The 22205-nt window shown below is 45.2% G+C and overlaps 7 protein-coding genes and 1 long non-coding RNA gene across 8 annotated transcripts; 4 read left to right on the plus strand and 4 right to left on the minus strand.

Moving 5' to 3' along the window:
- Positions 1 to 69: 69 nt before the first annotated feature.
- LOC117587856 lies at positions 70 to 22197 on the minus strand. The gene is made up of 3 exons (XR_004574082.1): positions 22187 to 22197; positions 14917 to 14920; positions 70 to 312 (listed from the first exon to the last, which is right to left on the minus strand). It is a non-coding gene; the product is annotated as an uncharacterized LOC117587856 (long non-coding RNA).
- Positions 213 to 3020, minus strand: LOC117587847. Its single transcript, XM_034278814.1, has 4 exons — positions 2379 to 3020; positions 1395 to 2317; positions 1162 to 1333; positions 213 to 850 (listed from the first exon to the last, which is right to left on the minus strand). The coding sequence occupies exons 1-4, from the start codon at positions 2715 to 2717 to the stop codon at positions 680 to 682; spliced, it is 1605 nt and encodes a 534-aa protein (XP_034134705.1). The 5' UTR covers positions 2718 to 3020; the 3' UTR covers positions 213 to 679.
- Positions 3131 to 3982, plus strand: LOC117587852 (DNA-binding protein RFXANK). The gene has a single exon (XM_034278818.1). It carries the CDS (start codon positions 3169 to 3171, stop codon positions 3871 to 3873), a length of 705 nt encoding a protein of 234 aa, XP_034134709.1. The 5' UTR covers positions 3131 to 3168; the 3' UTR covers positions 3874 to 3982.
- Positions 3927 to 5709, minus strand: LOC117587848 (zinc finger CCCH-type with G patch domain-containing protein). The gene is made up of 3 exons (XM_034278815.1): positions 5579 to 5709; positions 4613 to 5521; positions 3927 to 4557 (listed from the first exon to the last, which is right to left on the minus strand). The coding sequence occupies exons 1-3, from the start codon at positions 5597 to 5599 to the stop codon at positions 3958 to 3960; spliced, it is 1530 nt and encodes a 509-aa protein (XP_034134706.1). The 5' UTR covers positions 5600 to 5709; the 3' UTR covers positions 3927 to 3957.
- LOC117587849 (methyltransferase-like protein 17, mitochondrial) lies at positions 5737 to 7524 on the plus strand. The gene is made up of 3 exons (XM_034278816.1): positions 5737 to 6793; positions 6853 to 7142; positions 7218 to 7524. Exons 1-3 carry the CDS (start codon positions 5801 to 5803, stop codon positions 7357 to 7359), a joined length of 1425 nt encoding a protein of 474 aa, XP_034134707.1. The 5' UTR covers positions 5737 to 5800; the 3' UTR covers positions 7360 to 7524.
- On the plus strand, positions 11470 to 17538 carry LOC117587844 (ATP-binding cassette sub-family G member 4). Its single transcript, XM_034278808.1, has 10 exons — positions 11470 to 11665; positions 13899 to 14287; positions 15255 to 15425; positions 15492 to 15628; positions 15697 to 15842; positions 15908 to 16146; positions 16206 to 16616; positions 16673 to 16773; positions 16832 to 17193; positions 17254 to 17538. Exons 2-10 carry the CDS (start codon positions 13912 to 13914, stop codon positions 17393 to 17395), a joined length of 2085 nt encoding a protein of 694 aa, XP_034134699.1. The 5' UTR covers positions 11470 to 11665; positions 13899 to 13911; the 3' UTR covers positions 17396 to 17538.
- Positions 17431 to 19399, minus strand: LOC117587845. Its single transcript, XM_034278810.1, has 2 exons — positions 17729 to 19399; positions 17431 to 17669 (listed from the first exon to the last, which is right to left on the minus strand). Exons 1-2 carry the CDS (start codon positions 19331 to 19333, stop codon positions 17571 to 17573), a joined length of 1704 nt encoding a protein of 567 aa, XP_034134701.1. The 5' UTR covers positions 19334 to 19399; the 3' UTR covers positions 17431 to 17570.
- Positions 21569 to 22124, plus strand: LOC117587855 (bis(5'-nucleosyl)-tetraphosphatase [asymmetrical]). Its single transcript, XM_034278822.1, has 2 exons — positions 21569 to 21774; positions 21843 to 22124. The coding sequence occupies exons 1-2, from the start codon at positions 21605 to 21607 to the stop codon at positions 22099 to 22101; spliced, it is 429 nt and encodes a 142-aa protein (XP_034134713.1). The 5' UTR covers positions 21569 to 21604; the 3' UTR covers positions 22102 to 22124.
- Positions 22198 to 22205: the final 8 nt, after the last annotated feature.

The raw sequence follows: 22205 nt of genomic DNA on the forward strand, positions 1-22205 counted from the left end.
TGTTTAATTTTAACTTGTTTATACATTCCCACATGTCTAAATTTACTGATTTTTGAATGACATTCCCTTCAGCCATGTCGACTCTGCTGCTTTTATCTAAATTTTCTCTTATCGTCCACTAAAACCGCGAAGATACAGACACTTATCCGCACTGATTTCGTTTTGTAGCTGATAACGTGCGGGGGTAAAATATCAGAGAACCAATAGCCATATTTGTTTGTAACATTTATTTTAAGCATTTATCATTTCTAGGCCTTTTTCATAATACTTGCATTTTATCATTTAAAACAAAGATGTAGAACAAAAACAGAACTGACGGAGACATGGATAGATGGACTCCAGCTATAAGTACAGGCTAGACAGTAGACAAATACATTTAAAAGCATAGACGGAATTCACGGATACGAACATAAATCAAAATGGAATACAGTAGAGGGGGGAAAGAAAAAACAAGTAAAACCGAATATCAATCAACATCAATTAAAAACAAATTCAGTCCAGTGATTACTTCTTGTGCTACGTGTGTGAATAATAATTGTAATAGAAATTCCCAGTAAATTTCGACGTGACGTGACGCTTGGTGAATTGCTTTTTGGGCAGACACATAATATATAAATATACATATACTATGCATGCCCACATACACGCAGCTGCAGTAGTAGCAGAAAAGGAAATCGTATTAATTGTTATAGTTCTGCCTGCCGCCCAACTCGAGTAGATATCGGTCTGGATGATCCATCCAGTCGGCGGCTGTAAGCTTGACTGTTCGCTGTCTCTCGGCCTCCTTGATTTGCCACTTCTTAATGTCCAATTGCACTTCACGTGATGATTTGTCGCCGCAGCCCCACACCTGTCGAGAGAGATGGAAAAGAAGACGGGAAGCACCGTGTAGTTCTTGTTGTTGGTAAATTGGTTGTTGGGTAATGAGAAATGTAGACTAAATTGAAACTGCATCGTAAAAACACACTTTTGGGCAGCAAAGTGTGTTTTGTTTTTAACTGCTTAGACTGGAAATTACGCCGTTTATATGTACGTCTATGAATTTTACACCATATACCCATACATATATGCATATACACATATATATACTGTGTTAAATAAGGCTTTTTGTACACGAATACGATTAAAGTACAGAAAAATATACACTTGAAAAGTGATCACCTCTATGGAAATGAGACCAGCAGCCAAGCCCTTGCAGTCAACATTTTCAAAATGTTCATCGACAGCTATGATGGGCTTGCGAGGATCAGCGCCGGCACGCAATCCCTTGGGATAACCTCGTATGCTGGTGTTCAAGTAGAGGATATTGGGCTTCTTCTCCAGTATCACAAATCTGCAATGGAATAATGGTTAAAAAAGCGTTCAAGGGATACGCGTTCTTTTGCGATACGCACTTGGGCAACAGTTGGATGACACAGCTGCCCTCACCGCCCACAAACAAGTGTGTCTCCTTCCATTCACTGGGTGCCGCAACGCAATAGGTCTGCTCGTCCTTTGTGTGGAGCAGTACGAGCGTTGGCCCACGATAGCCGAGAACGTGGTGCAAGAAGCGATTGGCACCCACTCCATGCTCGTTGGAATCATACAGCAGCGTCCAGTGGGATGGCATCATTGAAAGTTTCTCCTTGAAGATTTGGACGGCTGACGAGGCGCTGTTGTTGGCTTTGTTAGCTGGCGATGGCGCAATGGTTTGTGGCTTGGAATAGAGTGGGGGCAAAGCGCCAGCCAAGAGCCAGGCTTGTGACAGTGGCATCAGAGAGTCCGAGAAGTTCGAACCAATTCCGCTGTGATCCGTTGTATCAGTGAAAGGATTGCGCTGCTCCAAAACCGGAGTCTGTAGCTCAATGCCGCAGGATAGTGACGTTTGCTCGAGGCCGCGATAGGCGGTGGATAGCGTGTGCACGCAATACTTGTGGACGAGCAGCACAAGACGGATTAGGTTCTGCTCAAACCAGCGGCACACGTAGCCCAGACTGAGGCTGTCGTGGCACAGAAATATGGACTTGGTGACCGAGCCAAATGTGCGATTAATGGCTGTACAGAGCACTGCGTTGCCAGAATGCTGCATGGCTATCGTATAGCAAATGTGAAGAAGTCTAGTCACACCCGTCTTATCTATGAAATCTGAATTGTCTTCCTGCGCGTACATCTTTATGTAGCACTCAAGGGTCTTGGCATCGTCCATGATGCCCAGGAAACGCTCGCATTGCTGGCGAAAGGCGACTGTGCCCAAGTGCTTCGTCGTGGCCTTGGAGGCCGTGTGCATTAGCTGGAACAATCGATGGCCCAGATCGGCGTAATGTGGAAAGACTTGTGACTGGAAGAAAAACAGCGTATATCAATGAGTTCTTCTTATCAGTTAATGGCAAATTACTCACCACGAAGACATCTGCCACTATGCCATTGATTCCATACTTGGCCGACGTCTGCTCCCGCAGGATCTCTGCCAGCTTCTCCACTGGCACCAGCTGCGTCAAGTACTTTTCCGTTACATCTGCCCCAGAAGCCGACCTGGTCATTGTTTGCGATTGTTGTTGTACCTTGAGACTGTTGTTGCTGCCGCTGCCGCTCCCGCTATTCGCTGCGCCACCGTCCGAGCTCCCATTGTGAGAGTGAGATGATGACTGTGTGGCGGATTTGTGATGATGTTTCTGTTTCCCACCTTCCAGAGGTGGTTCACTGGCGTCAGATTCGCCTTTTGAGCTCGTATTGCCCATATTTGTGAGTTGGCGTTGCTGCTGCGAGGTCTAGTCCACTTCGACGCAATAAATTTTGCAGGCAGCTAGTTCTCTCTCTCTCAGAGTACTGTTTGTACAAGTAAAGGGCATAAAAAAGGCGAAACGCAGGTTTGCACTGAAAATGATTTGTTTGGCGCAACAGGTGCAGGGACGTTTTTGCAGAAAAAAATACTGCGACACAATAGAAACCTGTTACGAAACACACGAACACAGTGCTGCTGACAAATCTGGTTAAATTTACATAATTTAATTTGCAAATAAAAACTTTGAAAGAGAAACGAAAACAAAACCAAACAGAACAAGACCAGGGTTACCGTTTTCACAATAACATATACTTGTTTGGTATATTTTGAAGTTTAATTGAGGTGTAGGTATATCCGTTTAGTGTTTTGGTATATTACAGGCTAAAATTGATTAAAATCTACAACAAATGGTGGCGCCTGCGAACACATTGCAAAATAGTACAAATTCCGACGAAGATGAGTCCGTGCGAGCGGCGCCCACTTCCATGCTATTGCTGGATGCAAAGCGCAAAAGTGCATTTCTGCCCTATCGTCCCCAGTCGACCGTCCTGACTAATCTTCAGCGAGGCAACACAGAAGCCACATTTTGTCCCGTGGAAGTGTCTCTCTCCTTTCACGAGCGAGCGGGTCAGGGTGAGATTACCGAGGAGCAGGTGACGGCGGAGCTAGGAAGGCTGAAAGACATTGACTACAAGGATGCTAATGGCTTCACGGCGCTCCATTGGGCTGCCTCTTACGGGCAACTGGTCTCAGTGCAATTGCTGTTGGCAGTTGGGGCAAATGTAAACAGCACGGCCCCAGACTTGGTAACTCCTCTGTTGTTGGCAGCTGCCGGAGGACACAATGAGATCGTGCGGTATCTCCTAGAACGTGGCGCACATTCTTCACACATGGACATTGTGGGAAATACAGCTCTAATGTACGCTGCTGCCGGCAATCATCCGCATACTTGCAATGAACTTTTGGCGAAAGACTTAGACTTGAGTGCTGCCAATGAGAACGGGGAGACAGCCTATTCCCTGGCGGTAGAGCATGGATCACATCTGGCCCAGGCATTGCTAGAACAATATATGACCGCCATAATTACAGCTGGTGCATTTGGCAGTATATAATTGTAGGTAAAATAAGATAATATTAAGGATGGATGCATAGATAGACAGAGGCATTTTGCGTCCCCAATTCTTGGGATAACTTTATTAAAACTCAAACATTTTATTCTTACGCGTATTCTGTTCTTTGCTGAGTCTGTGCTCATGGGCCTGCAGTGTGGCCAGCTCCTGCTTCTGGCTCTGCAACTGCATATGCAACCGTTTCTGCAGCTGCACATCGGTAGCATTGCGGTCCAGGGACTGTTTTACCTTAGCAATGTCCCTCTGCTTCCGTCGTATGTCATCGGCCACTCGCACGGTCTCCACATTAAGTGTTTTTGTCGAGTGCTGTTGCAGATCGCTTGCTTTTGTGTTCTTAGCTGCTTGCTCGGCCTGCTGACCGCTCTTGCCACTGCCGCCAAGCACGCTCCCATTGAGAAACGAAAAGACATCCGTGCGCTGGGTCTCCCGAACATAGGCCTTTTCATTGGCCTTGTTCTGGCGGCGCTGGGCACGTTTTAGCTTTCGTTCGACGCTAAAATAGTCTTTGTCTCCATTGGCGGCCTCTCGCAGCTCCATACAAGCGTCCAGAGATCGTCCCTGAGGAAGTATTTGAGCACTTACTGGCGTAACAATACCACGGCCCTCGGAGCCCAGTCCAGTGCCATGAATGTAACCCATCTTCTCCATAAGCTTGGATCCTATTCCCTGTAACATTTATTATCATTATTCTGTTAGTTGAAAAGTTCATTCAAAAACTTACTCGTGTGTACTGCTCCCAGGCGCCTAATTTTTCTGTTGGCTTAAAAGTAAATAAACTTAATTCGACCATGCGCGATCGATGCGCTGCCTCTAAGTCATCCATATCCGATTCAATCTCGTCACTGCTGCCATCTTGTTGGCTTGAGGTGCTGTCCTCGCTTGTCATTCCATCTTCCTCTTCTGCAATCAGTGGATAAAGTTCCTCAAATTGAAAGTCGCGCTCGCGTTCTTTGTGGTCCTGTCCATCTAAACGCACACGACACGTTTGCTCCACAAAGTTAGCGCATAGAACACGACCGCGATGCCACAGGCGATCTGGCATCTTGGCCAGCACCGGGCAGTTACGAGCAAGCCTGGGAAAATCGGGGGGAATGTAGCTTTTGATGGAGGCACCGGGCACCAAGGCACCATGCGAATATCGGCAACGTATCTCATCGAAGCGGCACTCTCCCTCCAGATAGTAATTGCAGGGCAGCATTTCGCAGTGTGTGGGATTTATGTAGAGTACGCGTAACCGAACGTCTAGGACGGCATTGCTGTTGATGATTACTTCATCGTCCACGCCACAGATCAGCGCGTTGTGATAGCTCACGGCTCCCCAGCTATGCTCGTGAGGGGCCGAGCATTTTTCTCCTATTAGAGCATTGTACTTGGCGCGCAGATCCGCCAATTGTTGCTCTTCGTCCTCATTTTTGGGGCCAACGTTGGCAGCTGCCTCCTCCAGTTCATTTAGTTCGCTCTTTAGCCTCAGCAACTCATCGTCTAGGATGTCTCCATGTTGAGCAGTTTGGTCAGCTTCCGTCTCTCGAGTGAGGGCCAAGAGCTCTTGCAGATTCGTTCTTAGCGCTGATAGTTCTTCCCGCTGCTGCTCATCGGTGGCATTTTTCAGCGCCTGCTCCACAGCCACCAACTGAAGAAAGGAAGCATGTGATTAGGAAAATCCGATTGAAATAAGGAAAACACTCACCTGTGCTTCGTATTCATTCATTGTTGATGCCAAGCATAAGCATTGTTGCACGCAAAAGTTTGTAAATTTTCGAGGGGTTCACAACGCCAGGCAAACACGTATGTATGTATGTGAGCCCTCAGCTGATTTCTGCGGACATTTTTCAACACTAGTACGCAAAACAAAACACCGGCAAAGCAAACGCGTGCTGCATGTTGCATCATTTATAGTTACAATAATAAAATGCAATTTACAGTAAATTTGACACGAGGGCATGTCGCGCCGCGACTGCATCGGTTCACAAGTAAAATCGCCGTTGATGTGGAGCCAACAGTAATTTCCGGACTGGAGCAAGCGACATTGAAGCCGCGGAAGCATCCTGGCATCGTCAAGCCCAACCAACTTGAGCTGCCGCAAAAATTGAGCGACACACTGAGGCAGATTGTAGGCGACCATCCCGTCAAGAAAGTCTTGCAGGACAGCCAGATGCTCAATTCGTACATCAAGTCCCGCCATCCTCCACCCACACTGGCGGAAATCGAAAACAAAAAGAAACTAATCGTTGAGGAAGTTAATTCAAAGATGTCCCTGGAACGGTTGGCCGCGCTAAGCGAGGAGGAAGCGAATCGCTGGAAACGCAAGCGAGAGCTGGAGATCAACAAACGCCTGAGCCAGCGCACCTATGCCTGGAAGCGCATTGAGTACGGTGCATACGAAGCCATTGTCTATGCAGTGGCCAGAGGAGCCCAGGAGTATGCGGTCTTGAAGCGAATTCTCACAGAGCTCGCCCAGCGGGATGTCCACTTTAAGCCTCGAAGTTACTTTGACTTTGGCTCCGGTGTCGGCACTGGCATGTGGGTGGCCAGTGAGCTGTGGAAGGAGAACATATTCGAGTACTACAATGTGGATCGATCCAGGGAAATGAATGAACTTTCCGAGCTGATACTTCGGGATGGCCAGGAAAATAAGCAAATCTCTCTGCGAAATGTGTTCTATCGCCAGTTTCTGCCAGCCATTGAAACGAAATATGATTTGGTCATTATTTCGCACACGCTCTTTGAGATGGTGGACAAGGCACAGCGAGAAGAGGTTCTGCTCAATCTGTGGCGCAAGTGCGATGGCTACATGGTCATTGCGGAGGAGGGAACACGACGTGGCAGCGAGCTGGTCAACGAAGCCAGACGTTTCCTCTTGCGTGTCAACGATGAGGAACTGCAAGGCCACACAGTTGCTCCGGTAAGCTCTTGAAATGACTTTTCGCACAGTTATTTGAGTCCATGTATTCCCACTCTCAGTGCCCACACGATGTACGTTGTCCTCGCCTTAGTGATCTGGCAGATCGAACACCCTGCAATTTCCCCATTAAATACGCTCCACTGCGACTGAGTAGCGACTCCTCAGGCGATAGCCACACCTCCCTCTACAGCTATGCCATTCTGAAGAAGGGCCCCGTCTCAGACACCTCTCGCCCTTGGCCGCGCATTGTGCGTCCCACCTTGGTGCGGTCAAAGCATGCGATTTGCCGCCTCTGCACGGAAGAGGGAAAATTGCAAGAGGTCATCTTCACGAAGGCCAAGCACGGGAAGTAAGTACCCCAAATGATTGTTCACATGTTTTCGCCCCTGTCTCACGATACTTACTGCCTGTTTCCTTGTTCTAGATCGGCCTACAGCTGTGCCAAAGTCAGCCGTTGGGGCGATCGCCTGCCCATGGCCGTGGGTCCACCGCAACCATCTAGTCCAACCACGAAACCAAGAAACCAATCCCAAGCAGAGCAGCATCTCCAGCCGGAGTGGACGTAGTCTAAGTTTAAGAATTGTTGATTCAATTTTAATTTGTTAAACATTGTCCCATGCCCGCGGCTAATTGATACTAAAAACTGTCGTTCAATTAGTCGATTTAATTACGTGCAAACAAATCGTTGCAGGCGGAGCACAAAATTAATTAAATAGTTGCATTTAAATTAACCATTTGGCTTGTAAATGGCAGAGGCCCCATCCATACTCATTGATACTAAATTTCATTGAAAGGCTGAAGGCACACCCTCACCTAGATTTTAATGCAGGCAAGACAAAAGCTGATTCGGATGGCTTGGCCTGGCCACAGGGTGGGATCAGCTTTATATATATGTATGTAGACCATGGCTTGTACATAAACAAACGCTTGGCCAATGGTCAGCGTTGCCAGCACAGTGTGTCAATGTGTTTGTCGAGGAGTTTGGTTGCTGGCTAACCAGCAGGTGGGTGTGTCAGCCAAGCGGACCATTAGAATATGTTCTGAAATCTAGCTGCCTTTATCCTTACTATTTCTGAATCTATTTGCTGATCTTTTCTCGAATGTAAACCCTATTTAGGAATCACAATTGTTAACTTTCAATTAGCGATAATAGATCAGAAGAACCCAGATGTCTGGCCAAGCCCAGTTCTGTTGGGACTGCCATCGAAATGGTCTGACATTTAGGCGGTCGTCGTGTGTCTGTGTTTGCTGGTATTAATGTGAGACGCGCCCTTTTAATGACCGCAGATCATCCCCGCAGCTATTAAGCGCTTCCTTATTTCCGTGCCCTTCGTCCTCGTGTGTGTCTGTGCGGCCATAAGGGCACAACATGCGGGAGTGGGTTGAAAAAAGGGCAACTTGTGGGGCGCGAAATGTGGCACGTCCACTGGGCTGGGTGTGGTGACTCCCCGCCAGGTCCTAGGTAAACTTTTAAGGATTGGCTTTGGCAGAAGGTGTGTTCCACAGAAAACAGACTGTGGATACATATAACTGACTAATAAACATGGCTAGCAAGGGATGGTAATCATTAAAGTGCTCGACATGTGGGATATTCCAGTTTCACTCAATGTCCAACTGAATCTAAATTTTTCTTTGATTTTGGAGCACTAATGGGTTACCTCAAAACATCATTAAAATGTTTCATTAATGATTTTGAAGCTGCAAACTCTCTTGTGGCATAGACCTAACCCAGAGTCTAATTTCTGCACTGCACCTCGTCTCCAAATTTAATTAGGAAATGCATTTTCCGAGTTTCATTTAACACTTAAATGGCAGGATATATGACAGGATCCAGAGCTACGAGTTTGTGGCTCGTTCGTGCAATGATAAACGGCTACATATTATGTGGCAAGCCCCAAGCCCAGTTCTGTCCATCTCCATCCCCGTGCTGGTCGGTTTCTATATTCTAGGTGGGGTCTCGTCGCTTCGCTCGTTAAAAAGGCGCGTTCCATGATGGTGTCAGCTGTCGTTCTGCTTCCATTTGGCTATTTGTATTAGTAGGGTGCGTCCCACAACAACATGGCACAACGGTGGCGCTTAGAAAGCATGCGCCGCTGTTGCAAGTGGACCCAACCCACCCACCTGACAATTCCATTCAGCCAGTTAGCCGAGCCCAGCCGACCACTCAGCCAACCAGCGTTAGTAGTTCCTTTTGTTCCGAGTCTCTAATTCTAATGCCGACTAACCCCGGCCAACAGCAGCAGGGGCAGCAGCGGCGAGAAATGTTTCACATAGACAGAGGCACACGGCTCCGGGTCGATCACAAGTGGCACATTGTGGGAGACTACCTAGAGGTTGCCGCACCGTTCCGTGCATCAGTTCAACTCCGAGCGTTGCTAGGAATAGTTGCGGTCGCGGTTCCTTCCTTCCTACCAACTCAACCAAGTGTCCCTACAAGTTTTTGGTGCTTTTCCCTGTTATTCGATTTAAGTGCTGGCATATTTCATTCGCGCCTGTATCTTGCTGAACCGTAACCATCCTTGGTCTTTCATTCCGGTTGAGCAAAATTTCAGGTGTGTGAGAAATTTGTTAAGCAAGCTTCATGGAAGTGTCTCCAACACGCCAGCCGGAATCGGGATTGAAACTCTGCTTGTGTGGTGAGTTGTGAAAGTACTGCAAGAGGGAAGCCAAGAGGGATCACTTCCGTTGCGCTGCAGATCAGACATGTGTCAAGTCAAAAGTCATTTCGTTTGCCTTATCTGTTCAGTGAGAACAATGGAGAAAGCTATCTTTATAGCAAAGCGCACGACCATCACAGATCGCCCCCGACAATGCGACGATACTTATACTCGCGTTGACGTCGATCAAGTGATTTCAAAGACGCCGTCATTGGTTTGGACTTTGGTTCTTTAGCAGAGCAGCACCATAACATAACGACAGCGACATGGACAGTACATGAAAATACAGGTACGATAAAGTGTGGGGGACATGGACAGCACTGGAATGAAACTTGAAATGTACTTGCACTGCTTGCTTTCTCGCTCCTACACTGCTTACACTGAGCTGTTGCGAATCGCTTAAACCGGGCATTAAAATGGGGATTTAGCCTAAGATTTCCTGTATGTAATCAAAAGAGATGCGTTTCCAGGCGGTTTATTTACGATTTCCTATAACTAACGCGTGTGCAGGTATGGCGTGAACGATCGTAAATTGTAATCTTATCATTTGGCTGGTTAGTTGCTTGTTCACAGCCATGCAGATTGTGTTTTAGTCAATATTTGAACCTATTAAACACTTATGTAAATTGTTATTTATAGCACATATTTGACTTCCCTCAGAGATTTGTTCACTCCCATGCCCGGAACCTACCGAAATGTTCCCTAAAATGTCATCAAGTGCTCGAGGCTAATCGGGGCGCGAGCCGCCGGAACCAGCTCAAACTCCGAAATGGCACTTCTACAGTTAAAAAGTCCATGACGTATCGCTCAACCCGATTTCATTTCATATTGTTCTTTTCTTTCCATTATTCTCTATACAACTTTGCGATTACTAAGCTTGGGAACATACAATATCAATTCGATTTTGTTTAGCTAGAGTCGAGAGAACGTTCAAAGTCCAACCCAGAGGATTGAATCATAGTACTAACAGCGACGGACTGTCGGTTCATGGATTGTGTAATGAGGGAACAATTACGATAATAGCTAAATAAATACTTATCAATCAAGTTTGTTCTACAAACTAAACAAAACAACAAAAACTGAAAGAAACATTCGAGCTTGGGCAGGGCGCTCCAACATAGAAATATGTCATTATGGCTACTGCTTTGATTCGGGACAAAGGACGAACAATTTAGTTATAATTTTAAAGTGGTGAATCAATTGAGAGAGACACAAAGGTGGTAAGATCCCAAAGCATGGTGAAATAACTTAGTTATTAGTAATTCACCACGTCCCAGAGGACAGAGTGATCCCAGGGTACAGGTACACCAGGTAAAGTCATGCTACGACCCGTGGATCGTACGTAAATATGTAAATATTTAGTACCATTGTAAAATTTCTCAATAATGTCATGACTCGTATAGAGCTGTGCATTGTTCTACGCTGTTGATGCCATTCAGTGCAGAAACCAACATCAGCAAAGAAAACATTTTATTTCGAACAATACGACTGCACACATACAACATATAATAAATGAAGAATCGAAGTAATTCGATATGTGGACTTGTGACCCGAGCGATCGGGCTGTAAATTGTGCTACCAAAAACCCAATCAGCTGCGTTGTTAGCAGTTATTCAAGAGTGTGCCTGTGTGTGTGTGTGTGTGAGCGAAAGAGTGTGAGCTTCTTATCAGTGAAGGAAAACGACAAATATAACAGCGGCAAAACATTAATAACCAATGCAAAATATAAGCCAACAGAGAGAGGTAACCGTCAAAGCCTTAGGCAAGGCGCAGTAGCAGCGGCTGCCGAGTGGCGTTGCGGACTTCGGCTGATAAAGCTTGCATTTCACTCACACACGCACGCACACAGCCAGAGACAAAAGCCCACACAGCACACGATTCCGGTATGTGTGCGTGTATCTCCACTAGGCTGAGACGCTCGATCGTGTTCTTTGTGTGCTTGTGTGGGTCTTGTATGAGTCGTCGTCGTCAGCTGGCCGCTCGGCGATCGGACTCTACCGGAATTCGAATTCTGAGGGAACGCGTTTGAACAGTCCCCGCAACTAGATGGGGATTATTATTTGTGTGTTTACTGGCACCGCCAGTCGTGTACGTCGCTCCGAAGACGCTGTTACTCCCCGGTTAATTGGATTAATCGCGAGTTCACACCCGTAGATACAACCGAAAGGGTTCCGTTCCGTTACGAAAATCTTACCACCTGCTGACATTCAATCGGGTAAGGATTCCCCAAAAAACACTGAAAGCGCGGACAAGAAAATATACAAATATTAACAAAAAACGATACAAAACACAAACAAATTAAACAAATAAATTAAGGCACGACCCAAGAAACATTTAATTAATTGTGAATTGTGGCTTGGGGGAATACGTTTTCAGGTTCAGGCCTTATCAGTGTGTTTGCTTGCCAAATATCAATGGCATTATGTGTAAATCAGTGAGGAGTAAAGCACTCCTTTTGGATACAAAGGATAGAATACAATGGATGCAAATGAAAAAAGGTTGAACTCATGGAACTTCCAGCTAGAAGAAGTGCTAACCCACAGACGTCTGTGGAAGTGAACTCATACAAGGAGTACCTTCAATTTCTTGAGATTTCTTCAGACAAAGCTCAAGCATTAATCTCTTCGATCGATTTGGGGGCTGCTGTTGCTCTAATTTGCTCTGGGAACAGCTGTTGTTTGGCTTTCTTTGCTTTGAATCTCTCACTTCTCCCGTGCTCCCGTGCTCTCCAGCTGCATTGGCGAAGATCTATGAACCGGTTTGTGAGGCGAGCAAAGTATACAAAACAAAACAATGTTTAATGTTGTCAGCATCGGCACATAGGCATACAGACAAATGTGTGCACATACTATCTGTATCTACTTCGAGAGAGAATTTATATAATAGCTCCAGCACAAGGTGAATTTTCTTACAAGGTGACTTTGTGGGCGGACCAATAACTTATTGACCACGAACATATAGACTAGAAGAGGTTTGGAGATTGACTATGGGTCCCCTGTGGTGAAGACGTCACCCTGTAAGTGAGTTCACCTTGTTCCCAGCATACATTTTTCAGAAGGGGGGGAGGTGCCGACCCGAAGATAGCCAAGCAGGGCAGAATGTGTACACAAGTATGTGGGGATAGTCAGAGTAGTCACAGGCAAATATGAAATGTAAATCCAAGACTGAACAAAGGAAAATCATGTCTAAATAAGACTCGGTGTCGTTCTCTGTCCAAGAAAACAGCAAGTCCAGCAAAACGTGACAGCACAGAGAGACAGCACAGCACTCGTATCAATCAATAGTGAAATACAACTGATTAAGACTCGTCAACGTCACATTGGAGTAGTGTAGGTCTAGCCTCACCCTACGTTTTAGCCCTAGAGACTCACAGGGGTCTCTACTTGGGGCATTGACATGTGTAGTAATTGCAGCGAACGGCTGATAACTGTTTACGCGAATTCAAGTGCAGTTCCTCATTAGCAAATGCTCACCTCTCCCCATGCAAAAGGTAAATGTCCCAGCTGAACGGTGGGCGTGCTGTGGCTTTTGTTTTCGCACCATAGCCCCTGATGGCGATAAGATGCCGCGGGTTAAAGATGACACACAGAAGAAACAGAAGTACCAGCTATGGCCTCGTCACAACGACAACGACAACGACAACGACTGCACGACGATTGCAATTATTTTGTACGTTAAACAATGCTTTTGTTGCAATCTGAATCCGAATCAGATCCCATAATCCCATCGGATTGTAGCAGATCAATGCAGATGGGGGGCATTCGGCAATTGTCACAACTATTGTTAATTTTTATTCGCATTTGATTGCCTCCCTGGCTGTGCCTTGATCTCCTTGCAAAATCTGTGCTGGCATTTAATGTACTTACTCGTATTTAATGGCTCTGGCTGTATGCGAAGTGTGTGGAGTAAACTGCGTGCTACATTTTCGCTTATGTAAATGCACATTTAATTGGTGCTGTTGGAGATAATTGAAATGTTTCGTCATTTCGCTCGTCAGCGGTAGAGTCCGAATCAGATGAACCTCGGATTAACTCAGCGCCGGTCTCTGTTCACAGGAAGCCACTTGATGCAGCCTCTCATCAGTAACTAAGGGAGAGGAGAGGAGAGGAGAGGAGAGGACAGCCTCAAAGGTTGATTTGATTCGAAATCAGTCAGCGTTCGATCAAAGTGCGAAATGATGAGTCGCTCTCAGTTAAACCCGTTTGTGGGAAAAATCTCAATAAACTGCCGGGCTGGTCTGGAACTAGGCTAATTTACGAACAAGGGAGGACCAATCACTTATTCACCACGCTCATATAAAGGGTTAGAGATTCCCTGTGGTAAAGAGGGTCACCTTGGAAGTAAATTCACCTTGGTTTGGAAGTTTGGCTTGAATGGCTGTAAATTGGATTGGATTGGATTCATGAGGATTAATCAAAGTTGTTTGCATTTGAATCTCTTTTTTGCAGTTGACCAAAGATAATGCCGACAGCGCGGGAGCAGTTCTTTAATGCCGGCGATGGTGTCGCTGGCATTGGGCTCGGCATCGAGATTGGAGAAGCCAACTCTGGACGAGTCTACAATGTCACCACAGTGCCGTTGAGCAGTGCGAGCAATTGGCGTAATGGTCAGACGAACACAGCCACCAGCACCACCAACAGCACTACGGCTAACCCAACTCCACCTCAAGTGGCATACAGCAATGGTGCCGCGGCCAGCAAGCAGCCGCCACTGGAGCCTGTGGCCGAGGAGGAGGTGCACTTTGACACGGATGCCCTCAACAATTTGCCGGCACGCGAGCCTGTGGACATTGAGTTCAAGGAGCTGTCGCTGACTGTGAACTTGGGCTTCAATCGCGGTAAGGGCACATTCAGCTACGATCGCATGATCTAAGATATGGTTCGATAAGATTGTCCAACTGGTTATTATTTAATAATAGCTTGCGGACATGACTGTATACGGTTTATGATCAGCGGCTACTTCTTATGCGGCAACTCGGAGAAAAAGAATAATTACTGTAACCGTTCCCAGTTGCCAGTTTATATCCACGATTAGGGATCGATCCTATGGTAAAGCAGTAGTGTCTTTCAAGGTTATTGATTTTGGTTAGGCTTCACATACCAATCAGCCATAAACACCTGCTTTGCCGTGCTCTTTCGCTAACTTTGTTCTTCAAAGTTGATTAGATAAGCGACTAGCCCCCGCGTCAACGCGTTTCCCGCTTCCTATTCCATTGCCGAATCATTCATAAGTTTCCTTCCTTTTCATACGAGTCCATGTCGAAAGTTGGGTCAAATTAAACAGCGTTCCACAATGCAAAAAGCGAAAGAGTATTTTGAATTCGATATCACAGCGCTTTCGGGGGGTTTTACAAGCCATTTTTGCCGATTTCAAAGTCCATGTAGAACCAAAGAAATAAGCAACAAGAACATGATATCTATATCGACATTGTTTTCCCCCTGGTAACTTGATTAGGGCACCAAGAACAATTCTTTATACTAATTATGCCTGTAGGAAGTTGAATTTTGCCTCTGCTAGCGAGTTTATTCATTTTTCTCTGTCACTTACCCAATTAAGATGCACTTTGATACATCCATCAATGCTTTGCTTCTACGTGTATCGTAAAATGGGTGAAGTATTCTAGTTTGTTATGTAGTTCCAGATGGATTGCTCGAATATAAGTAGTTGCTTGAACCGGTTACCCATTGCCCCTATGAGCTGGCTTTCCAAAATGGCGAGTGCACTCGGGATGTCACACAGCGAGAAAAGCTGCTATAACTGCTATTATTATGGCTTCATTTTGAACACTTCTCTTCTCTTTTTAGGATCTAAGGAAATCTTACACAATGTGTGTGGCAAGTTTCCTGGCAGTCAGCTTGTGGCCATTATGGGTCCCTCGGGTGCGGGCAAGTCCACCTTGCTGGATGCACTTTCCGGTTTCAAAACCACCGGCGTGGATGGTTCCATATTGCTGAATGGTCGCAGACGCAATTTGCGTAAGTAGTGGGGGAAATTATGGGAAAAACATTCACCTACTAATGGTCTCTCCTCTCTTTGTGCAGCCTCCTTCCGTCGCATGTCCTGCTACATAACACAGGATGATCGTCTGCAGCCCCTGTTGACGGTGAACGAGAATATGCATATAGCCGCAGACTTGAAATTGGGTCATACCGTCAGCTACGAGGAGAAGGAGAGCAGGGTAAGTCTGAAAGATGTTTAAATGAAGAAAAGTTGGAGTGATTTGAATGTTTGATTTACTCTTTACAGATCGAAGATATTCTGCTGCTCTTGGGTCTGTACGATCACGATCAGACACTCACAATGCGCCTGTCAGGTGGTCAGAAGAAGAGGCTCTCCATTGCCATGGAGCTGATCAATAATCCCACTGTCATGTTTCTAGACGAACCCACCACGTAGGATCTTTAACCCTTTGCCACTTTTAGCTTGTTTCTTAACCATTTCTCATCCTCTTATGCAGTGGTTTGGACAGCAGCTCCTGCACCAAGGTTCTCGAGTTGCTCAAGAAACTGACCACCCAGGGCCGCACCATCATTTGCACCATTCACCAGCCCACGGCCAAGTTATTTCAGATATTCGATCAGGTCTACGTTCTGTCATCAGGCAACTGCGTTTACCAGGGTGGCACAGAGAAGTTGGTCCCTTTCCTGCAAGCAGTGGACCTGCCTTGTCCCATGTATCACAACCCAGCGGATTATAGTAAGTAAAAGAGAAGCAGAAGAAGGCACAGATTTATAGCATTTATTTCCCCTCCTCAGTCATCGAACTGGCATGCGGGGAGTATGGCTATGACAAGATAGATACACTCAAAAGCGCCACAGAGAATGGCAGCTGCCTGACATGGTTCAACAATGCCAGTTCGGTGCTGCGCTCCGAGGCATTGATGCGAAAGTATCCCATACCCAAACGCACCAAGAGCCACTCGTTGGAGGACACCAGCTATGCGAACCAGTGCTCGGTGCTGCTGCGCAGGGGCTTCATCAAGGCGCGCCGTGACACGACCATGACACATCTCCGCATTGGGGTTAACATAGCTGTGGCGCTGCTGTTCGGTGCCATGTACGATCACACGGGTCGCGAGGGATCGCGTGTGTTGGATAATTACAATTTGCTCTTTGCCATATTGATGCACCACTCCATGACCACGATGATGTTAACAGTTCTAACCTGTAAGTAAACATTTTCATCAGCCATAATTGATGTTAATCCTTACCGCCTCTAACAGTCCCCATTGAGATGTCCATTCTGATCAAGGAACACTTCAACCGCTGGTACTCCATGAAAGCTTACTATACAGCCATGACACTCGTGGATCTGCCCATATCGGTGAGTAATATATTGGAATATTCATCTCAAGATCGCTATCTCAAGTTTTCTATTGCAGATCATCAGTTGCTTTTTATTCACCTCAATCGTTTATTTGTGGAGCTACCAGCCCATGGAGTGGGTTCGCTTTTGGATGTTCTTTGCCATCAGTTTGCTGATAGTGTTTGTGGGCCATAGCTTTGGGCTGATGATTGGTGCGTGGTTCGATGTGACTAATGGCACCTTCCTGGCTCCTGTGCTTACCATTCCCATGATGATGTTTGCTGGCTTTGGCGTGACGTTGCGTGACCTTCCCAGCTACTTGCGCTGGGGCAGTCACATATCATATTTAAGATATGGCCTGGAGGGCTTTATATCTGCCATCTACGGACTAGATCGGGGGGTGCTAGAGTGCAATGAGGCGCCATATTGCCATTACAGGTAAAGATAAATCCTTTTTCGGTGTAAATCTGGAGACTTATTTGTATTTTGTGCCTTCAGGTATCCAAAGAAATTTCTGGAGGAGATTACAATGTCTGGCGATCAGTTCTGGAATGATATCATTGCCCTGTGTGCAATGATTGTCATTTTCCGATTCGCTTCCTATGTCGTACTCAAGGCAAAGATTAAATCCATTCGATGAGAGCGAAGTGTGTCTGTCGCGTAACCCGTTCCCTTGTATTATACATTATTTGTTGTTTAGTGCTATTAATATTTAAATAATATTTACACGTACATAAAAACACTGTTAAATAAAGCTACAATCTGTAACTAGCCTATGAAGCCTACATATAAAATCAGCCTCAATATCACACGATTCAGTTGCTGACGACCTCAGCAGCCTCTATGCTCTCCACCTTTGGTTGTAGCAGCGTATGCAGCTCCTTGGCACTGGTCGCCATATTTCCAGAGTGCAGCTATAAAGAACAACAATTAGTACGACTTAATCGCTGTGATTAATGGGAGGACTTCCTACCATAACAACTTTGTGGCCTAAGGATTCCAAGAGGCGCTGCTTGAGGCGCATTAATGATGTGGACTTCTTGCTAAACTTTAATGTTTGTTGTGCAGTGAGTAGCTCAACGAAGTACACGCTCGCCTCATCGCCCATTGTCTGCACACGCAGGCTGGGTATATTGATGCCATTGATGGGGCAGACTAAATCAACGCCTTCCACCTCAGCATCTTGGCCTAGCTGTTCGGCATACTTGGTGAAGTCCGAGCGTTCCTTAAGCAAGTAGCCAGGGGCGCGGTTGAACTCCTTGAAGACTTGTTCGGTTTTCAATTTGGACAGTGATGGATGCTCAATGGCCACTGCCGAACGCAAGACTGTCAAACGACTGTCCACCTTGGGTTGTGCTTTTGAGCGATGCTGTGTGGCCTTTAGCTCTTCGGCGGCGTCTATCAAATCCTTTGAGTAGTGTCCCAACGTGTACAGGGATAGGCAGGTATCTACGAGATTGTCTGGGTAATAATTATAATCTCCATGATCGAGTTTTCGCAGCGCAGCAAGCTCCAGCTGCCTCAGGTGTGCGGCGGAAAATTGACAATTGAGCTGCGAGCTAGACCACAGAAATGTGGCTAAATCCTTGGCTCTCAGGTCGCCTGGCTTAAGCAAGCTCAACAGTCGCTCCACAACGACGGTCATGCATTCTTCTTGGTCCCAAAGTTGTTCGGCAAAGAAGGCGAAAATGTGTCCCAATCCTCGAGGCTCTATTTGGGTTATTTGAGCAGAGTCCAAGCAAATTTGCTGCAGATGCTGGCACACACGCTCGTCTCGGACACGCTGCAGCCGCAGAGCCTTGATTAAAGAGATCAGCAAAGCAGAGTTATCTGGTGTGAGCTTCAAGCCTAACACCGCATTGACCAAATTTGTGTCATAAGTCTCTTTTGCACTGCCCGTGATGACGGTAGACGTCTTGTAGGCGGCATTGCTAATCAGAGCGAGATCCAATTCAGTTAGAGCTGGCAAATGCCTTGGAAGGTGCTCCTCCAGCAGCATCTGGAAGTCGTTCGATGTTGTCTGCTTCTTTTGCAGACCCATGTAGAAGCAAACTTGCAGAAATCGCTCCTTGTTGTTATGGAAACTCTCCTTGGCCAGCCGGCGCATTGCTTCCTGATGGAAGTCCGTTCGCTTGAGCCAGTTTGGTATAAGGAAAAGGAATGAGTACAGCGTTTCAAGCACCGTTGAGGTGTCCATCTTGCCCAGCTGTGCCACAGCATGAGCATCCAATGTGTTGAGAGCGGTTACATACATTGGAACTGCTGCATTGGATCGATAGCTGGAGGCTAGAATGATCAGAGCTGGCAGTTGTGAGGCGTCTGTCTTCTCCACAGATCGCTGGAAGTAGCGACCGTCTGTGATTGGAAAATAGTCCGCATAGCGCACCGTCGTTGGAGGCAGCACCTGCTCCTTATCCTTGTATCGCTCCAGCGCGATGTGTTTGGCAAAGCGTGTGAGCAGCGTGCCGGCCTCATCGGTGGTGTCCCGCACCACATCCCTCGGCGTGAAGGAGGAGTAACATCTCAGCTGATTGGTTGGGATAGAGGTCCCCACAAAGCGGCGAAGTAGCGCGTACATCGTGTAAGTTTAATTTTACGCTTTTTTTATGTAATGAATTAATTTTTTGCGCACATGGAGTAGGGTTGTCCAAATTATATCAATATATCGATATTTTTTTGTAAATAAAAATATATTTATATCATCATTTTTTCCCAAAATATCAATATATTGATATATTTTTGCGATATTTGTTGATATTTCAAGTTCGGTAACTAAAGAAATATGTCTATCCGTCTCGCAGTCTGGCTCAGAGACTATAAGAGCTGGAGCCACCGAATTTTGCTCCAAGATTGCTGCGATATAACACTGATACAAGTGTATGTCTCCCACGTCCCTATTCGTTTAGCTCTGGAAACTGGGGTTTTCTCGACTTTACACGGACACCGCAAGTGTTTGTTAGTGGGTTGACTGTATGGTTAGCGCTTTGGTCCCAATTACCACCTCCGCAAAAGAATTTGTTCTCAAAGTTTTCTAGAAAAATAAGAAAGTGCAATTTATGCAGCAGTGGTGGTTTTTGTGAGGTGTGCGAGATAGAAACATGATCTGGAGGATTTTCGTACTGTGGGTGTTTTGAACCAAAAACCATAAACACTTACTCAAAAGAATTGTGTACGTAAAGCGAAGAATAGTTGAATAAGTTAAATTAAAAACACAGACAAGTGTAATAAAGATTAAATATGTTAAAAACATATAAGATACGGTTTATGTTCTATTTATGGGAGTTATTTATTTCCGATGAGCACGGAATTGAATTTATATATCAAATATATCGATATTTTTGCAGTGATATATTTTATATTATACTGATATATTTTCAAGTAAAATATATCACCGATATGATTTTTTTAAATATTTGTCAACCCTAACGTGCAAAGCAGTGAATCTTAAAAGATTTGTCTCGATTTTGGATGTTCTATTTGATATTACCAGCTCAAAGGACTTTTGACACTAAAACAAGAATTTCATCCGTTTGAAAAATCAATTTTATGTATTTTAACTTCTAATGGTTATTGGTTTGCATACCTTATGACCTTATATATACAACCAAGCTTCTGGAAGCAAGGAAGCTTTGTATACAGTATGTAAGTGTATGTAACATGTAGAGACCATGTATGTTAAGTGATATCAATAAAACTTTTCAAAAACTGCGCGCACAACTAAAGAGATAAGAAATTCTATTATTTTTCTGAAATGGAAAGCGAACGGAAACGGGGCAGTTCTTCTATCTTTACACCATAATTGGGGGTAAAATCCGATTTTCCGCCCGATATTGGAGTATTGTTCTTGTGTGTGGAGTCCTCCATACAAGCAACGAACACTTCTTTTTCCAGAGTCCCAATACCCGAAAAGGCTGGCGCCTATTCTGAGGCGGGTGAATTGTTGGGACCAAAAGTCGGGAGGTCCATGTATGTCCGAACAATTTTGCCAAAGCCCAACTTAACATCAGGCTTGAGGACGGGCAGCACAGACACACATGCCAGCAAGGGAAAGACCAACAACAACTCTTCATCTATGCAATCTTCTTGCTTAGCGCACTCTGACTCTGTCAAAGACAACGGACAACCGTCATTCTTCAAAAGATTTCTCAAACAGGATTTCCCAGGACACTGCGGTCATTGCGGCAAGGCCCGCAGCAACAACATGCGACACACTGCGGCTTGCTACCTACAAGACAAAGGGCAGGACATAAAAAATGCCCGAAACCATGTTTGACAAACACTCGCCTAGTGCATCTATGCAAGGACGAACTGCTGTGCTGTGTGTATTATGGAATTAGTATTATATTACATAACTAAATAAAATTCAATTTTAAAATTATTTTTAAATTTAATTATTGTTTTCCCTCTAAATTGTATTGCTTTAAATCAAGTACGTATTGTCTTTTTTTTTTAATTTAATCGCTACAGCGAAATTGGTACAAATGTTACTAAAAATTTTGAACTCAAATTTCCCGCCAAGTACTTTGAAATTTAATACTTTTAATACTTTTTTCCGACTTATTAGGCGTTTCAACTTTCAACCAATCAAAATCAAAAGGGCAGTGTTAGGAAACATATTCATATCTAAAGAAGGTCACTATATGTGTTTAGAAATTGGGTATTAGCTTAGTTAAGTTGAGTTTGATTTGTTCTAAAAACAAATACAAAATAGATCTAATTTGCAAAACGATCATTCAAGCGATATCAGTTCAAACTGTTAGTTATAACTGCCAACAGTTTCTCAACACCATGTTCTTCATGTTATTACCTGTCGAAACTTTCCACCACTAAGCCAATCAACAGCAAGAAAATGAAAAAAGCTGCCGGATTTGTTGTTTTTCGGCGTCTCTGTGGGGAGATCCAGTATTTATTGTTGAAAGCCTCCTATGGCAGCTTTCATTGGAGCCCACCCAAGGGACATGTAGACCCCGGAGAGGACGATTTCACTACAGCGCTGCGGGAAACAAAAGAGGAAGCCGGGTAAGTGCTTATGATGCCTCACATGTGCACACAAATCTAATTAAAGTACATGCAAAACAAATAAACAGATATGACGAAAAGGACTTGATTATAGACAAGAACACTCCAATAACGCTTAATTATGAAGTGAAGAAAGAGCCAAAGATCGTTATCTATTGGCTGGCTGAGCTGCGTAATCCAAACCAGGAACCTATTCTTTCCGAGGAGCATACGGAATTGAAGTGGCTGGGCAAGGAAGCGGCTAAGAAATGCGCGGGCTTCAAGGACTTTCAAGTGATGATAGACAAGTTCCACGAAGTAATTGTTACTCGTGAAAAACCCCTGTAGTCTATTTAAATTATAAAAAAAAACCAAAATAAACAAAGTGGGGCAAGTTGTGCAACACTAAAGAAAAGCACTAAAAAATACCAACTAAAAATAGCACTAGAGGG

Source organism: Drosophila guanche, unplaced genomic scaffold, assembly GCF_900245975.1.
Source record: "Drosophila guanche unplaced genomic scaffold, DGUA_6, whole genome shotgun sequence".
NCBI classification, from domain to species: domain Eukaryota; kingdom Metazoa; phylum Arthropoda; class Insecta; order Diptera; family Drosophilidae; genus Drosophila; species Drosophila guanche.

Coding starts and splice junctions, on each gene's coding strand:
- LOC117587847 (XM_034278814.1), bottom strand. CDS start 2,717: ATGGGCAATACGAGCTCAAAAGGCGAATCTGACGCCAGTGAACCACCT. Junction 2,318..2,378: donor TAGTGGCAGATGTCTTCGTG/GTGAGTAATTTG, acceptor TTTTTCTTCCAG/TCACAAGTCTTTCCACATTA. Junction 851..1,161: donor CTGGTCTCATTTCCATAGAG/GTGATCACTTTT, acceptor CTCTCTCGACAG/GTGTGGGGCTGCGGCGACAA.
- LOC117587852 (XM_034278818.1), top strand. CDS start 3,169: ATGGTGGCGCCTGCGAACACATTGCAAAATAGTACAAATTCCGACGAA.
- LOC117587848 (XM_034278815.1), bottom strand. CDS start 5,599: ATGAATGAATACGAAGCACAG. Junction 5,522..5,578: donor TGAATGAATACGAAGCACAG/GTGAGTGTTTTC, acceptor TCCTTTCTTCAG/TTGGTGGCTGTGGAGCAGGC. Junction 4,558..4,612: donor CCTGGGAGCAGTACACACGA/GTAAGTTTTTGA, acceptor TAAATGTTACAG/GGAATAGGATCCAAGCTTAT.
- LOC117587849 (XM_034278816.1), top strand. CDS start 5,801: ATGCAATTTACAGTAAATTTGACACGAGGGCATGTCGCGCCGCGACTG. Junction 6,794..6,852: donor AAGGCCACACAGTTGCTCCG/GTAAGCTCTTGA, acceptor TCCCACTCTCAG/TGCCCACACGATGTACGTTG. Junction 7,143..7,217: donor ACGAAGGCCAAGCACGGGAA/GTAAGTACCCCA, acceptor TCCTTGTTCTAG/ATCGGCCTACAGCTGTGCCA.
- LOC117587844 (XM_034278808.1), top strand. CDS start 13,912: ATGCCGACAGCGCGGGAGCAGTTCTTTAATGCCGGCGATGGTGTCGCT. Junction 15,629..15,696: donor ACGAGGAGAAGGAGAGCAGG/GTAAGTCTGAAA, acceptor TACTCTTTACAG/ATCGAAGATATTCTGCTGCT. Junction 15,843..15,907: donor TTTCTAGACGAACCCACCAC/GTAGGATCTTTA, acceptor CCTCTTATGCAG/TGGTTTGGACAGCAGCTCCT.
- LOC117587845 (XM_034278810.1), bottom strand. CDS start 19,333: ATGTACGCGCTACTTCGCCGCTTTGTGGGGACCTCTATCCCAACCAAT. Junction 17,670..17,728: donor TAGGCCACAAAGTTGTTATG/GTAGGAAGTCCT, acceptor TGTTCTTTATAG/CTGCACTCTGGAAATATGGC.
- LOC117587855 (XM_034278822.1), top strand. CDS start 21,605: ATGAAAAAAGCTGCCGGATTTGTTGTTTTTCGGCGTCTCTGTGGGGAG. Junction 21,775..21,842: donor GAAACAAAAGAGGAAGCCGG/GTAAGTGCTTAT, acceptor ACAAATAAACAG/ATATGACGAAAAGGACTTGA.